Source organism: Oxyura jamaicensis, chromosome 4, assembly GCF_011077185.1.
Source record: "Oxyura jamaicensis isolate SHBP4307 breed ruddy duck chromosome 4, BPBGC_Ojam_1.0, whole genome shotgun sequence".
NCBI lineage: Eukaryota > Metazoa > Chordata > Aves > Anseriformes > Anatidae > Oxyura > Oxyura jamaicensis.
In genome coordinates, this window is record NC_048896.1 from 90,391,673 (window position 1) to 90,407,431 (window position 15,759).

At 49.3% G+C, this 15,759-nt stretch overlaps 1 protein-coding gene across 4 annotated transcripts in view; it reads right to left on the bottom strand.

Annotated features, from left to right (window-relative positions):
* REEP1 (receptor accessory protein 1) overlaps positions 1–8,949 on the bottom strand; it is a 60,930-nt gene extending 51,981 nt beyond the window's left edge. For all 4 annotated transcript variants that reach the window (XM_035326012.1, XM_035326011.1, XM_035326013.1 and 1 more), the window contains exon 1: positions 8,797–8,949. In XM_035326012.1, the coding sequence (XP_035181903.1) occupies positions 8,797–8,828 (32 nt within the window). In that variant the 5' untranslated portion in view covers positions 8,829–8,949. The remainder of the gene's footprint in view (positions 1–8,796) is intronic.
* Positions 8,950–15,759: the final 6,810 nt, after the last annotated feature.

Sequence of the window (15,759 nt, forward strand, 5' to 3'; positions counted from 1 at the left end):
ATTGCACAAGAATTCTGTACTCTGATCACTCTGACCTCTTTTTTTAATGTATAAAATGATCGTCTTATTGATGGCTAGACTAGAGAAAAAAGATTTGGTGCAATTCCTCTCTAAAAATCTGCAAATCTTCTAAGCGAATGCGTGGTTATTCAGCTACCTCTAAGTCTTCAGGCGCTAGACTGTCCTCACAGATTCCCAAGTAACAGCCAGCTGTAACAACACACCAGGCCCAAGGATCTCAACGTGCTACCCAAATATTGATGAAGCAAGCTTTACCTAATGCTGTGAGGTGGGAGCTTACTGGCATAGACGCAGTTAGAGACAGTAAGGCACAGAGACTCTGGTAGACCTCTTCAAGATTACCGTGGTAGTCTGTGTTATAGATACCTGCCAGTTATATCTATATCCACCTTTAGGTATGGATATATCTGTGATATACCCACAGAGAGATGATACACTATGAAAGGATCATTAGATCACGGTTTCTTCCTAAAAGAAGACTGGTTTAACTGATTGCAGTGTGACAGCTACAAAAAGAGGTGAGCACAACATTACAAACGTGAGAAAATGTCAGCAGCCGTGCAGGAAGCTGTTTACTTTTATTTCATTGTCTGTGCTTTTAAGGTATCTGCTTTAAATAACAGCTTTCCCTGGGTTTGATCCCACAAGAAAGACCCTTCCTGTATATAGGACAGCAGAGCGTGTTGCCATGGCAATTGGGATGATCTACTTAAATTCAACAAACCCAGCCTTATGGGGTATATTCTCCTGAGTATCTCAATTATTAATGTTCTTTCTAAATAGCAACATCTTTCTGTTTTGACTGAAATCTCTATAAGCGGAGCGAAAACAGTAAGCCTGGGAAGTGGAATCCTTTGTTCAACTGCAAAACGGGTGCAATTAAGCCAGGGAAGATGCAAACAGCCCCCAGCTCGGAGCTAGATGGATCTTCTGAAGGGAGAAATTCTCATTTCAGGGCCTGTGTTGTTATGTCCCTGGCCTCTCTGCTGTGATTTGCAGCAAAACTACCAGCTGGAACAGTGGTTTGTGTTTGTTTTTGCAGAAGCACATGTTCAGTGGAATCTAAACGCTAACCACCAACTCATTTCCATCCAGCCACCCATCTCGTGCTCACCCTCCAGCCACACGTACCCAGCGAACCCACTCAATCCTTCCCCACCGAGTCTATCACCAAGCTCAAAGCCTTTCAGCCTCAGCGTAGCCCCAGCATCCATGTTTCTCCTTCAGGTGTCACCACGAATTCTGCAGGTAGATTTTAGGAGCCAGGTGGTGTTATCTGGGATTATCTAGTAATGGGGATTGGCTAAATCATTGCTTCTGGGTAACACAACAGGGGTGGCTCAGAGGTCTAAGCTTAGGCATGCACACAGTCCAGCTCTTGGGCTTCCCGTGTCAACCTCCCACATGTAGAGAAAACGTCTGTCCATCTAAATGATCAGTTATCAGTAAGTCTATTTTACAGGTACCAACTTAAGAAAGAAAATAACCTGTCGTCTTCCCACAGGGAGCCTGCAGCACAACTGAACCCAGACTCTTGCTATTCCCACACAACACCTACCACAGAAACCCTTCCCTCCTCCCTCACATGAAGCCAGTATTACTCATGAGCCTCCCTCTAAAACATGAGGCAAGAAGTTTCTTCCAGTTTCTGGTTTTCTCTAAAAATACTTATTTAGAGGCTGGAAACAAAGAAGAGAATGAATGAGCCCAACCGAGCTGAATGAAAGGAGGCAGCAGCACGAACTTGACAGAATAGAAGTGCTTCTTGAGCGGGAGCTGCGGCTGCTTGTTGATGCTGATAGTACCGAATCGTCCCGTAGGCTCAGAGGCAGGCTACACACGTTGCCTTGGCATCCCTGGGATGTGTCCAAAAATGCAGAAAATTCCAGACGTGAGGGGCATTCCTCCTAGCTCCTCACAAATAGGTTCTTCAATAACTGGTTTTGTTGTCCTGTAAAATTTGCCACTTTGCAAGGCGAAAGATTACTGTCGGCTCCATGGGAGTGGGGTGGGAAAGGCAGAACGCAGCCTTATTGACTGGCTGAGTGATTCCTCCTTCGGAACTGGGTGATTGTTTATTAGCAACAAGTGCATCAATAGGAAGGGATGCAGCAAGCAAGTGGGCAGCATCAGGAGAAACAAACCTTTACGAAGCGTGACACCAGGCCAGTGCTGTCAGCTGTCCCCCGTCACTCCAAAAAGTCAGTCTCCAACTTGACATCAAACCTTCTGCCTCCATGTAAACGCGTCTCTTCTGAAACATAAAGCTTACTCTTCGTTTCTTTTTACTGTACAACCATCTTCTCTCCTTCAGTGCCATCCTTGCCTTTCTTCAGGCTAGCTGGAGCTTCTGCCAGCCTGCAGATCGCTGCTTTACCCCTCAGATCAAACTAAAATCCCTGGCAGATCCCACAAAATGTGTCTACAAAAAATCAAACCACTAAAGGGAAATGCCTGCTCTGTATTTCATACCAAAACGATGGAGCTGCTTTGTGCACCACTGATTTCCTAGTTCTGGCATGCTGCTCTGGGTCCAGAGTGCCTTCCTGGGTCCGGCTGCAGGATTAGCAGGAGCATCCTGTTATCTCAGTTCTTCTCTTCAGGAGCACACAGATCACGGACAGCAAGCCCCAGTTTTCATTTTGTTGCACCCTCTAGTTCCCTCTCATCACTCAGCTCACCATCTGTTTTGCCTGCATTTCAAGGATTTAAATGAGGAGCTCCTCAGAGCAAAAATCTTGTCTGATTACACGCGTGTGAAATGCCCCAACAGACCGTGAGCGCTGTACCAGTAATAATGTCACAGCGAAATTAGCAGGGAGCACAGGATCTTAAATGGTCTGTCTGGAAGGCACAGTCACGTTTATTCATGTTATTTATTTGTATATTGCCACAGAATTTGGGAGAACCAAACAGAGGCCAAACCCTACTGCCTAGGGTGCCACACAACCAAAGTGAGGGTTCCCACCCCAAGGAGTTTACAACCTAAAAAGCCCACCAGCGTTAACGAAAGGACGTGACGCCTTCCTCTGCAGAAAGCAGCATGTGATTAAGCTCAAGTACACAGGTGATTTAAGTGAGATTTTGCCAGGTGAGTGCTTTGCTTGATTACTCGGATGCTTCCCTCCGTTGAGCCATCTCATCTCAACAGGAACTATCCGAAATGTGATGAGTGGCCCTCACTTTTTGCTCCAGTCAGACAAAATCTAGGCTCGGATCCTAGCTGCTCAACGAGGACACAGAAGAAATCGTGTCATGAGATGGTTCTACAGCAACCCAAGCTGGCCAACACTCCTGCAATTCTCTACTCTTCACCCATCTTTTTGACCAGCCTGGAAGTTTCCACGATACCACCTCCGCCTGCTGAAAGCAGAGAGGTGAATGCTCTGCCCAGTACCTGGAAGCAGGAGGTGTGATTACACACCTTCCTTTATCTTCTCGGTACAGAGTGTTTCCTCTTGGCCCACCAGCTCTTTATTCAGCAAATTACCTTTAATGGAAGCTTCTTAGGGACGTCTGTCTCCCTCCATTAACTGCAATAAGAGCACGGAAGAGTTTTTCCTCAGCCTTTTCTAATCCCTGGACCAGCTGATCCTTTGAAAGAAACACACAGCTCGTGTTATATTACACTGCTGCTTAAGGATAGATGACATAAAAGTCACTTGGAAGTCGTAAAATGTCGAAATACGAATACTTTACAACAACACCTTATAAAAGCGCAATTCAGTAGTTTTCATTACAAACCTTATAACTTAAAATATAGTAAAAAAAAGATTAACACCTGATTAAATCAGTTTATACGTGACTAACAACTGCCTGCAGGAGGGGTTCTGGTTTCGAGCTGCAGTCTTTTCATGGGCTGCCAGCCATCTGGAGACCACAGGTGGAGTAACTGGCACCTGAATCTCCTTGCTGGGACTAAGGAACCAGCTTTAGGTAGTGCGATGCCTGACTCAGTGGCCTAAGCTGGGCACTTTGGCTATTGCATTCTGCTGTCTCTAACACTGATGACAAGCAGTGAACGATATGGAAGGAAATCTAATCATTATTCAGAAGCTTTAAGCCCTTGGTTAACTGCTCCAGGTAGCACCTATTTAAGGCTGTATTTTTGCTCTCCCCCTCCCACAGCCATCACCAACCCTTAAAACAAGCCACAAACCCAACGCCCGATTCTCTTTAATTTCTTGCTCGAGGAGCGTGGAGGAAAGATGCTACCCATTACTACAGCTTTCCTGTGGCGTCCTGGATACACCACTCGATCTGTCTGTGCCCCGGTGCCCTTACAAATAAAATGAGAGTAAAAACCATTCTGGGGGGACAAGCCTAAATTATGGTTTGGAAGTACTTTAACACAGCGTTATGGAAGAGGTCCCCTAAAGGTAAAAGCCTGTGTTAGGACAGCTGCAAAGGTCAAGCCCCTCAGCTACATTCCACGACTTCTAGCCTGGTAAAACATCCTGCCTCACCAAACCCGGACTGGTGACATCTGCGACGTGTGCACGCAAGGCAGCCTTCCCCACTGGGGCTCAGAGCATTTCCAGCACATCCGTGCTCGCGCAGGGGAACCTGGCTCCCAGCTGACAAAGCAGCAGGCAGCGTTACCCCCTGCAGCACGACATTTCATACCAAGGGCAAAGCGAATGTCGCACCTGCGCTGTGAGTGGCGCCAGCAGGTTCTGCCCCCGCGGGCTGGGTGCTCGTCGTGCGAGGGGGAACGGCAACGTGAGACCGCAGGATCTGTTTCCGAGGGTTTGCAGCACCTTACCGAACGGCTAGCGTTTCGTGGCACCGTCTGCAGGCGTGGCAGGCCGTCTGCCCTCGTCCCGTAGCCTCAGCCCAGAGCTCACGCTCTGTGGTGTGTGTTTTCACAGCGCTGGGGACTGCAAAGGGCTGTCGTATACGCGATACATCCAGGGAGAGGCTAATGCTGACACATCACTAACCAAAATGACGGGCTCTGCTTTCCTTCCCAAGAGCAGCTCTCCACCCCTTGCACAGATCCTGCGGCTGTCTGCCTCTGGCAGAGAGGACCCAGGTTACCAATTTCTGCTGCCGTGTCACCTGTTACATCACTTCGTTCCTTCATTCATAAATCTCCTCGGGCCTCCCATACGCAGGAAAAACAGGAGGAGGATCTGCCAGGTTTGTCTGTAATGGAAATTCATTCCCAATGCGAGCAGTGAGCATGGATTAAATCAGTGGCTGACTCAGCAGTGCTGGGGGTTTACCCCAGCTGGGGATGGGGGTGGCCGATCTCACCTACCCTTGCTACATCGGCACCACGCTAACCAAGAAGGGGAAAGCTGAGAAGTCGTGATGGGAGGAAATTTCACTCACCAGCTCAAAGGAAGGTCCTCTTTGGTTTTGTTCGCGCTACCTACTTGCAGCGGCAGCCAGACAAAAGGCTGCTTCTGACAGATCCCCAAATCCCTGGCACTTCCCATAGGATTGGGACTTCCCAGGGAACACCTCTGAGGCTGCCACCCCATTTCACAGCAAGACATAAAGGACCAGAAAGGCCACTACTGACGTTTTTCTTTAAAATAAAAAAAATGCAGGAATAAAAGCATAATTAAGGCGTGCTAATTCACCGTACATACATTTGCAATGCACTCCTCAGCGCTTCACAGCAGGAGTTCTAATGCTCAAGCCACACAGTAGCACCACGTATCGATGACCTGTCAGATCCTGCCTCATTTCACTGATGCCTCCTTCCTCTGCCACGTCTTCCCGACCAAAAGGCTCTCAGGAGGCAACGTGAGACACCTAACTTCCACAAAGCTCTACTTGTGGTCTGTACGAGCCCGGGCACAACAAGCACGTTCCATAGTTCTTGGAAAAGGATAAATCTTCCATGAGAACTGAGGTCTTTAAATGAAAAGGTGTCCAGGGATACGATTATCCTTTCGTTATGCATTTCTACAGTACCCAGAGCAGATCCCGACAATAATAAAGTCTTCAGCTTTAGCAAGCAGCAACGGCAGTGTAAGATGTTGCTCTGAAATGTCTATCCCCTTCTGGAGGCTACCAGCCACCAGGTCTGCCTGGAGGACAGAACAAGCGAGCACTCCTGACCAGCATCAGCGCAAAGTCTAAACACTGACCTCAGAGATGGTTTGCAGTCAACTGCCTGACTTCCTACTGAGTGAAGTGGGTGAGGAGTGCTCGCCCTCCTCTCCTTCAGCACCATTTTGCAAATAGAAATCGCCAGGACTGAGCCAGCAACAATCAAATCACGGGTGTTACCAATGCCCAAAACCACCACAGCAGTTTGCTAAGTGAAGCTGTGTCCAAGCCCCACACGTAAAAAGGCGCTGAAACACATTCTTGTGCGTTAAAAATAATAATAAATAAATGACACGGATAAACCACAGGGAAAATGGAAGTGACAAAGCACTCAGGAGCCAAAGCAGAGGTTGCTTTTGGTTTTAGAGCCCTTCCTATCAGATGAGTCATATCAGCAAACCCCCACGGAGATCAGCACAAGCCCTGAGAGCAGACAGCAGGATTCACAGCACAACTAAACCACGCCGCGATGCTTTCCCTCATAATCCTTATCAGCTAACAAGATTGGAGGAAAAAACCAGCTGAATAGGCATGGGCAGGAAAAAAAAGCCTAACCAGGTGGCCATTCTGCTTAGAGCCCAGCTATCCGCCGTGATGGATGAGCTGGCGATTCATAATCAGACGGGGGAATCGGATTGGGTAAATTACATCTTTGTAGTGATCCTGATCTGAAGGCAGCGTGTGTAGAGGAGCCCGTGGCCACAAGACAGTTAACCCAGGTACATGCGGTGCATGTACAGCGTGGCCTTCCAAGGAGCCACGCCGCGCTGCCCTCATCCCCTGGCTGCAGGAGGAACTGGGCTGGCTTACCTGGAACAAAGGAGCCCGTAGGAAGCTCGCAGCGGTCACCAGCAACTACACCTCCTGTCCTTGTGGTCACCAAAAAGTGCAGCAACAGGTTCTCCTGTGAACATCCCTTTCACTTGACAATGTATTGACAGTATAAATGATGAATTCGCAATTTTTTTTTATTAGTATTTTTTATTTTCCCCCTAAAGGAATCCCATAAGGGCTCAGAAGACCAATCTGCCAGGTAACCTCTCCCCAGACAGATCTGCCCAGACCAGAGGGCTGTTCCGCACCACACAGCTGCCCGCACTGAGGGGACATACGATTAGCTACACTCTCCTCTTTTTCTTTGTAATGTTACTGCCCATAAGGGGCATTTTAAGCAACATCTGAGTTTCCTGCTGGGATCACAACGAACCAGCACCTCCCGGTGCAAAGCATCCCCAAAGGATGGGTATATACGAAGTGGTGGTGCAAAGAAAGCGCTGACCAAGCCTGGCTTGCACAAGATCTCCTTTTAAATTACGACTACGACTACTAAATGCCTAATATTTAAATTGCATTTTCGAATTATTATTTGCCATTGACATTCAAGTACAACAAACAATCGGTACCGCCCTCTGCACAGGTATTTCAGGCTGTGACATGCTGTTCAGATGCAGCTGAAGAGATGGGGAAGGTTTGTGTGCGCAGCTAATTACCCGAATGCAGATGTCAACTGCTCTTCGTCCTGCCTTTCTGATTTTTACCCCGTCCATGTGCCTTAGATGAAATCACCTATGTATGTGTGCGCTATGGCAAGTTCAATTACCGTCTCTCTTTAGACACTCCTTGTTCCTGGGGATTACTTGGATTGCATGATGACAGCTATTTTCAAAGTGGAAATTAGTCTAGTAGGGAGGAAAGGAAAGCAGCCATGGGCAACGCACGCTACACCTTGCATTGCAATCAGCAGAGCTATCTGCAGTTATACCGCTCACGTTAAATCACTTAAATATTTCAGATGCTTTCCCAGAATGAAGTGCAAACCCCCAACCGGCCAGCAACCGCTGCAGCTGAATCCAGATCATAAACCCCCGGGGGCTAAATTCACCTCTAGAAAGCCCCAAATCCTTTATATCCAACAGCCACCCAACATCTCAGTGATACAGAGAGATGGCTAAAATCGAGCCGAATTGTTCTTTTTATGCTTCATAAGGCAAAAAAGGAGACCTTGCAAACGCCTCCCTGGGGCTGTGCTGATGGTGCAACCTCCCGGCACGTTTCTGCCAGACAAAGAGAAGTGGCAGGCCCTCGCAGCTCCTCCGCAATGCCTTCAGAGCACAACAGCTGTTCTGGGCTGGTGGCTCTGTTACAGGACGGAGAAAAGGGGCAAGCGATGGCCGTGACTGCGGGTCCCAGCCTTGCCCTGCCCCGTTTCCAGAAGGCAGTGTGGGTGACAGGTCGGCCATCCCGCTGCCCCACCTTGTGCACAAACCACTCGCTCCGTTCGCTAGCGGCACCGAAAATGCCTTTTTTCTCCCCGAATCCCTCGGCAGGTGGGGCGGGTGAATGAATGGCACATGTCGAGCTCGTTATTTTTTCCCCCGGTTTGCTGGGAAGCATTTCCAGGGATATTTCTCTTCCCATGCAGCAGCCGGGGCGATGCTGGGGGACAGGTGCAGGGAGCCTCACGCTCCTCGTCTGCGGCTGGGGGGGACACTGCGGGAGGGAGGGACGGAAGGAAAAAAGGAAGGATGGAAGAAAAAAAGGGAAGAAGGAAGGAAAGAAGGGAGGCAGGAAGGAACGCACCAACAAAGGTGCCCACAAGCTGCTGCCTTCCCCTATTCCCTATCTCAGGGACACCAAGGGGACATTGCTCACCCCCTCCGCCGTGTCCCCAAGCTGTCACCCCCCCACCCCACCCCGGCAGCTACTCACACCACTAGCCTGGAGATGATCCATGACACCATGGCGCTGCTTCTCCCGGCCCGGCCCCGGCTCCTCGCCCGCCGCCGGCCGCCGCCCGAGTGAGGGGAGCGGGGCGGGCGGGCTCGGCCATCCGGCCCCGCAGCCGCAGCGCAGCCTCACTGGCGGCCCCGGCGGCAGCCAACGCGCGGCGGGGCCCGGCCGAGGGGATTGGGGAGGGCCCCGGGGCTCCGGGAGGAGGAGGAGGAGGGGGAAGGAGGAGCCCGAGCCTCCCCCCGCGAGGAGCTCTCTCGGCCCCCGCCGGTGTTGGAGCCCCGCAGGTGGGATGGGGGAGGTTGGGGTGGAGGGGGGGGGGGCTACAACGGGGTGGGAATTTGGGGGAGTTGGGCATTGAGACTTGGCCCAGCAGGGTCAGCCCGAGCTGGGGGCCCAGCCCCACGTCCGGGCGGCTCCTGGAGCCCCCCAGGAGGAGCCCCCCCAGGCTCTGGGCAGTCTGTGCCAGGCTCCATCCCCACCCGGCCCAGCAGGGCTGCCTGGTGCTCAGAGGGAGCTCCTGGGCTCCAGGCTGTGCCCAGCGCCTCTCGGCCTGGCCCCATGCTCCCTGCAGCCTCCCCTCAGGTGGTTATGAACATGGATGAGACCCTTGGAGCCTCCCTTCTCCAAGCTCTCTCAGCCTCTCCTCACAGCAGAGGCACTCCAGGCCCTTCATCATCTCTGTGGCCCTCCACTGGGCTCTCCCCAGTATGCCCATGGCTCTCCTGCACTGGGAGGACCCAACACCATACACAGGACTCCGTGCAAAACCCTACAAACCACTCATGTCAGCCTAGCCCCCACGCTAAGACACAGTGCTGGATATATAGGAAGAGGAAGATTCCTCTCCACAGCCCAAAGGCAGCAGGCACAAGTGGCAAGGGCATTAGTCCAGGTGACTCCCCGTCAGATGAGGACAGCCAGCACATCGCTTCTCCTCACGGCACCTCACGCAGCTCTCAGGTCCAATTTCCACCAGGAACATTCGCCCACACACAGATCAACAGACGTTGGCTTAGCCTGAAGGGTTGTTCTTCCCTGGGTTTCACTGGGGCTCTGCTGTCCTTCACCGCTTCGGCACGTTGTTTCCCATGCAACTAAATTGTCAAAAAGCATCTGTCTCTGCTTTGATTTTTTTTCTTCTGCCAGAAAGACACAACCCTCCTGTGGAAATTCAAGGTGTGTTTTATAGTCAGGCCTTGAGGCCAGGGACCCAGCTGCCCCAGCATCCTGGGACAGTGTAGCAGAAAGCGACTGGAATTCCTGTGTCATGAATAAACTGTGCATGAATAAACCTTGCAGCACCCAGCCCTTACCCAACACCTTTCATCTGCTCGGCTCAAACTCCCATCATGTCCCACCTAGGCTCTCTCAACCCCATTTCCAGAAAATCTGTAGTTTTATTAAAAGCTAAAGCTGCAGTACAGACACATGTGAAGCTTGGCACCTGGAGAAGCGATCTTCCAGGTGGAGCTTCAAAGAGCCAAGCACCTGCACCGCCGTGCGGCTCTGACCTCTGTAGTGGGTCTGTTCCTCCACCAGAGGGAACTTCCACCCCACGCTGCGCCCTGCAACAGGCTGCCACCTCCTCGTCCACTGGCTCGCCGCAGCATTTCCAGGACAAACGCCGGTATTTGCTGGTTATGGACAAGCTGGGAACCACAGCTGGGGTTTGGGGCCACCAACAGACGTCCCTGCAGTGGTAGCGTTGCTACAGACGGCATTGTTACTGCTCTGCAGGCATCACAAAGACGGGACTGGGTGGTCTGTTGCTACGAGCAAGTGTATATTAGTCATCTTCTCTGACAAAATTGCTCTCTGGAAGAACTGCCTTCTCTCCAGTCGAAGCCATTAGGCCATCTAGCCCAAACTCTAAGGCAGTGAATCACCCTGTAGCTGTCTTGCTGGTATATTACAGCCAAAGAGATTCCCAGAAACCTGTTATCAAAGATTTTTCATGTAGCAGGATTATTTAGCGTGGGCTTTTAGACTGGAAGTTGGCAGACACCCCAGCACGTTATGACAGCTAATGACGTGCTAATATCAAGTAGATGGCACAGATCTCTGGGCACAAATATTTGTGTAAGCAGGGTAAGCAGGACACAGACCTTTGTAGCAGCTGACACCATCACTACCTGATGGTTGCCGGCTGATCTTGGGACTCCAACAGAGGCACAGAGATGGGTAACAAAGTAGGTCTGGTGATGGAGAACCTAATGAGCTTGTCCGTGGGAACGCACAGGGCTTTACTTTAAGGGCTATTTGGTAAACCAAGGGTGAAGGGGAGAAATTAAACTCTACCGAGTCACCAGTGGAAGGGTGACAATGCCCCCTACCTTCTCTTCATGGGCTCTGTCTTAGGATAAGTCACAGCCCCATGACTATGCGCATGCTATTCCAAGCATCCTGCAAAGAGGATTCCTTTGCTATTACGCTGCCTGACACAGTCTGTAAAGAAATAACGAAGAGACACAAGAAGAGTTAAAGCTGCAGGGGTAAATATGAATTAATTTACTCAGCCAACTGTGTAGTGATGCCACTTGATGCTAATGGAACATTTTGGAACAGCTTTAGAAGTGGAAGAAGGTCAGGCAGTAAAAAAATCTTAGGCAGATTGCACCAGTGGATGATTTCAGCTCTGTTGGCCAAATACAATAACAAAAGAAAGCAGCTTTGTTAGGGATGGGAGAGCCACCACCCCTGCCCTAAACACTCTGCAGCCTTCTCTTAGCAGCAACTACTTTTCCCGAGGAGTTCACTGCCATGGGAAAGCCAGACCCCCCAAAAGCACGATGAGAATCAAACCCGTTCCTTTTTGGCCCCAGGGAGAGGGGATGTCAGCCTCACAGCTGAACAGCAACTGCCAAGCCATGACAAGAAGAGGGACTCACATATCTGTGCAGGGCTCTCAGCTGGCTACCAAATCCAGAAAAGGTCAGCAAATTGCCAGTGCAGAGAGGGAGACAAAGAATTCTTCAACAGATCAAAACTACCCAAGATTAGAGAATTCTAGAGGCATTTCAGAATAGCTTGAGATGAACAGATGACCTAATTAGGAGACGTCCCCAGGCACAGAGAAAAATACCAGACAGGAAACCTGTGGTGATGTTTAGGTGCTGAGGTTCTATGAAGAAAATAAAATAATAAACAAAATGAATACAAACATAAATAAAATATGCATGTACCACCCATGCATACCTATCCTGTACAGGATGGCTATGGTACCTAAAAAGTACCAGGAAAGACAGTTTGATTGGGAAATAGATGCTCTGCAACCTATCAAAGACAATGTGGATATATACACATACACAAACACACACATATAGATACATTTAGCCAGCCTTTTGGAAAAGAGATGTTTTCTCCTCGGTGATCTCTTCAATTTACCTCCTGAATTCCACTTGCAAAGCAAACGAAGGAAAAATATAACCTAAACAGACAGCGTGGACATTTAGAGCACAATCCAAGAAGAATGCAGCTCCTCAACACAACAAAAAATGCCGGTTTCTGAAACTATAGCTTCACACCAACAGATAGGACTAGGTATGAAAGGTTAATAACACTCTGCGGGGAGTATTGTTAAGGCATGAAGAGACAGTCAGCATTTCCTGGCTGCCATTTCCAGCCTTCTTATTGAATTACTTGCTTTAGAGCTGTGGCCATTAGCAAAGAGATTAAGAAATGCCTATTTGACTGAAAAGCGATGTGGTCTGGCATTTGAGCTGGGAACTGCGACTGCTAAAAAACACTCTGCACTCTCAGTGACTCACTGCAAGAGCTTGGGGAAAACGTGGAGACCAGCACGCTTGAATGTATCGTTTAACTTCGGGTAACCGAAACGAGACAGCTTGGCCCCAGATATTCTCATGTGAAACTCTAGTGCACGAAGATCAGTGAGTGGTGCTCAGTATCTCCGAGTATCAAGCTCTGAACACCACAAGTTGTGCATCAGAAGTTTCTGAGAAGTCTGCTCTTTGTTTCCCATGCCCTCTCCCGTAACTGACACGTTACAAGATTTCTTTCTCTTGGAATATATCCATGTGTCTTAGATTAATTCATTAGTGACTCTGAGGCATCTGCAGGCCCTCCAGCTCTGTGGAAAATTATCCCAATTTAGCATGTTTTCCATTTGGCCATTTCAGGATGAAAATTCTTGGATTATAGCATTTTATAAATCGATGAAAAAAGGACAGGAACTCATTCCTTCTGCCTGGAATTCCAGTAAAGACCCTAATAAGTTACCACTGTTAGGAGAGTCCTTCCGACAATCACATTAGCCTCTTTGTCCCTTGTTACCTACTGCCATCTCTCCGCCTCAGCCCAGTCATGTACAACCACCAGGTCTACTCCAGGTATCCAGACGATCTGCCTGTCACTCCTAAACACTCTGCTGTGAGCAGCTCAGGAAAGGAATGTAAAAAAGAAAGAAAACATCACTAAAAAAAATGATGCACGAACAAAGGCAATGATCTCCCTTCCAACAAACTGCTTTCTGATCAAAGCGTAGAGCCTCCTGCTTCAGCAGGACAGAAGAGAAGCTGCCTCCTCTGAGGGATGTGACATACACCCCCCTTATTTTTATGAAGCTCTTCTCCCCCTGTCCCTGCCACACAAGGACATAGATATTTGACAAGGTCTACAAACAGAGGAGGACAAGCTGCTCAGATACCTTGGTTGGATGCTCGGGGAATGTCAGCTTGCGATTTCCCTGTAGCAGGTTCAGATCCTGACCATCTTCCTCTTGAGGCTTTTCTTCTTCTTGAGCACAAAACGTCTGCATGGCTGCTGGAGTGGGAAGCCGCGTGTGACAGAGATGTTCCCCCTGCTAGGGAAAGGAAACTGCTAAAAGGAGAACTGCAGGAGTGACTTCTAATAATAAGATACACTCTCAAGGCTGGAAACCAGCAGCAAGACCGAGCCTATTTTGTTTTAAAATGGGACATCTGATCATTCTGAAAAAGGAAAGGGAAAGGGTCACCACCTGGGCGAACTGCTGTGACCGATGCATCCTGAGTCAAGACCAGGGGGAGGTTACTCTCTAAATGTGCAGGTGTGTGCCTTCCTGAGTCCTAAGTATCAGCTACAGAGAAGATACCAAGACAGACGGAGCTTTGGACTGATCCAGAATATCAGTTCTTAGATTCTTGCACTGGAAGGATGGGATTTTTTAATTTTGTTCCTGTACAGTGTTTAACAATGACTACAAGAGAACAGTGAATGTACCAGAGGATGACTCACCCACGCTCCTGCCCTTAAAGCAGACACGGAGAGACAGGAGGAAGGAAATTAAGCACGAGTGTGAACATGAGATTCGTTAAAGAGGGATGTTGAGAGAAATATGGTCAGTGCACGGCCTTGAGCTTTTACCGAGGCGCCATGCAGATGGGAATGCTAAAGATAACCAGGAGCTGTAAATAATGAGTGAAGGGGCAGAAGAGACAAGCTTTCCTCCAAGGAAACCAAGGAATGTGAGGGAGGCTATGGACAGCCCCAGTTACACTAGGGGGAAGCTAAGGGAATTCTGCAGCCTGGTCTTGGCATTTTCTAGAATCAGGCTGTCTTCATAGACGGATGTAATAAAAAAACTGAAGGCAATAAGAGAGGAAAGCAAAGTGGGTTCTTCGCCAGCCCTTGCTGATGGCCTTTAACCAACCCGTGTGACACCGCAGGCACTGCTCTGCTTAGCGGTACCCTGTGTACAGGTGAAATTACCCAGCAATTACCAAGCTACTGGGGCTTTGTAAGATCAACCTTTCGTAACCGCGTGCCACTTCACTGGAAGTTTTAATAAAGAGCTGCTGTTGACCCTCAGGCTCAACGTAAACCCCAGCACAAACCAGGATGTGGCGACTCCAGATTTCAATTTTGTGCAAAGAGCCCCTGGGGAGGCAGAAGGGAGCTGGCTGTGCGGGCACACCTGCCCGAGGTGCCTCCCCCAGGGAGCTACTCAGGAGTACCTGCAGGTGAGCAGCAACCTCGCTGGGAGAGCTCTAATTTCTCCGGGGCTTTTCCCATCCTCCTAGCACAGCTTACTTTCTCTTCCTGTACGCCAGTGCCTCTTCCATGGGCACCCCGTTTTGCTCCTCTCGAGGTGTGTAAAGCCTTATGCCTGCTTTCTCCTCGGCTATAAGGGCAAAGAGAAATGGTGCGTGTCAGAGCACCGGGCACATTAAAGCCACTCAGTCTTGTACCATAAACGTAATCATGAGTATGAAATCCTAACACCCTAAAAGCAGCTAGATCCAGCTCTATTTAATCACAGAAACAGTCCAAATGATGCCAGAGAAACTAAGTTTCTTTATATGGATGTATTATATAACTTCTTTTTTTTTTTTTTTTCTCTGCAGTCAGGGGATAAGAAACCTTGCAGTATCATCCTGCTTCGCTGTCATTACGTGGCAGAACAAACAAGAATTAATAGCCTTCCCAGGGATTACAAGGCTGAGCTCCAAAACTGGAAAGGAACAAAGGCAGGATCCAAACAAACAATTTAAAGGCTTCAGAAAACAAAGGGAAAATGCACCTACTGTGATGTGTCCAAGCTATCTTCTATAGGATATTTATAGAGGACCCGATCTCCACAAACTTTCCTCCATTTTGAAGGTTTGTAACAACTCACTGTGATGGTTTTACTCGAGTGGGCAGCCGAGCTCCACCACAACCGCTCTCTCACTCCTCCCCTCCTCAAAGAGGAAGGGGGAGAAAAGACAACACAAAGAGCTCGAGGTTTGAGATGAGAATGATTTAATTAAGGAAAGGGGAATGGGGAGAAAGAGAAACAAAAGAAACAACAAGGCCGCGCGGAAGCTCAGAGAGAAAGAAAAAAAGTTATTCTCTACTTCCCATCAACGAGCGATGTTCGGCCGCGTCCCGGGAAGCAGGGCCTCAAAACGCATACCGGTTGTTCAGGAGAGACCCTCCCCCATGAGAGCCCCCCTTCTA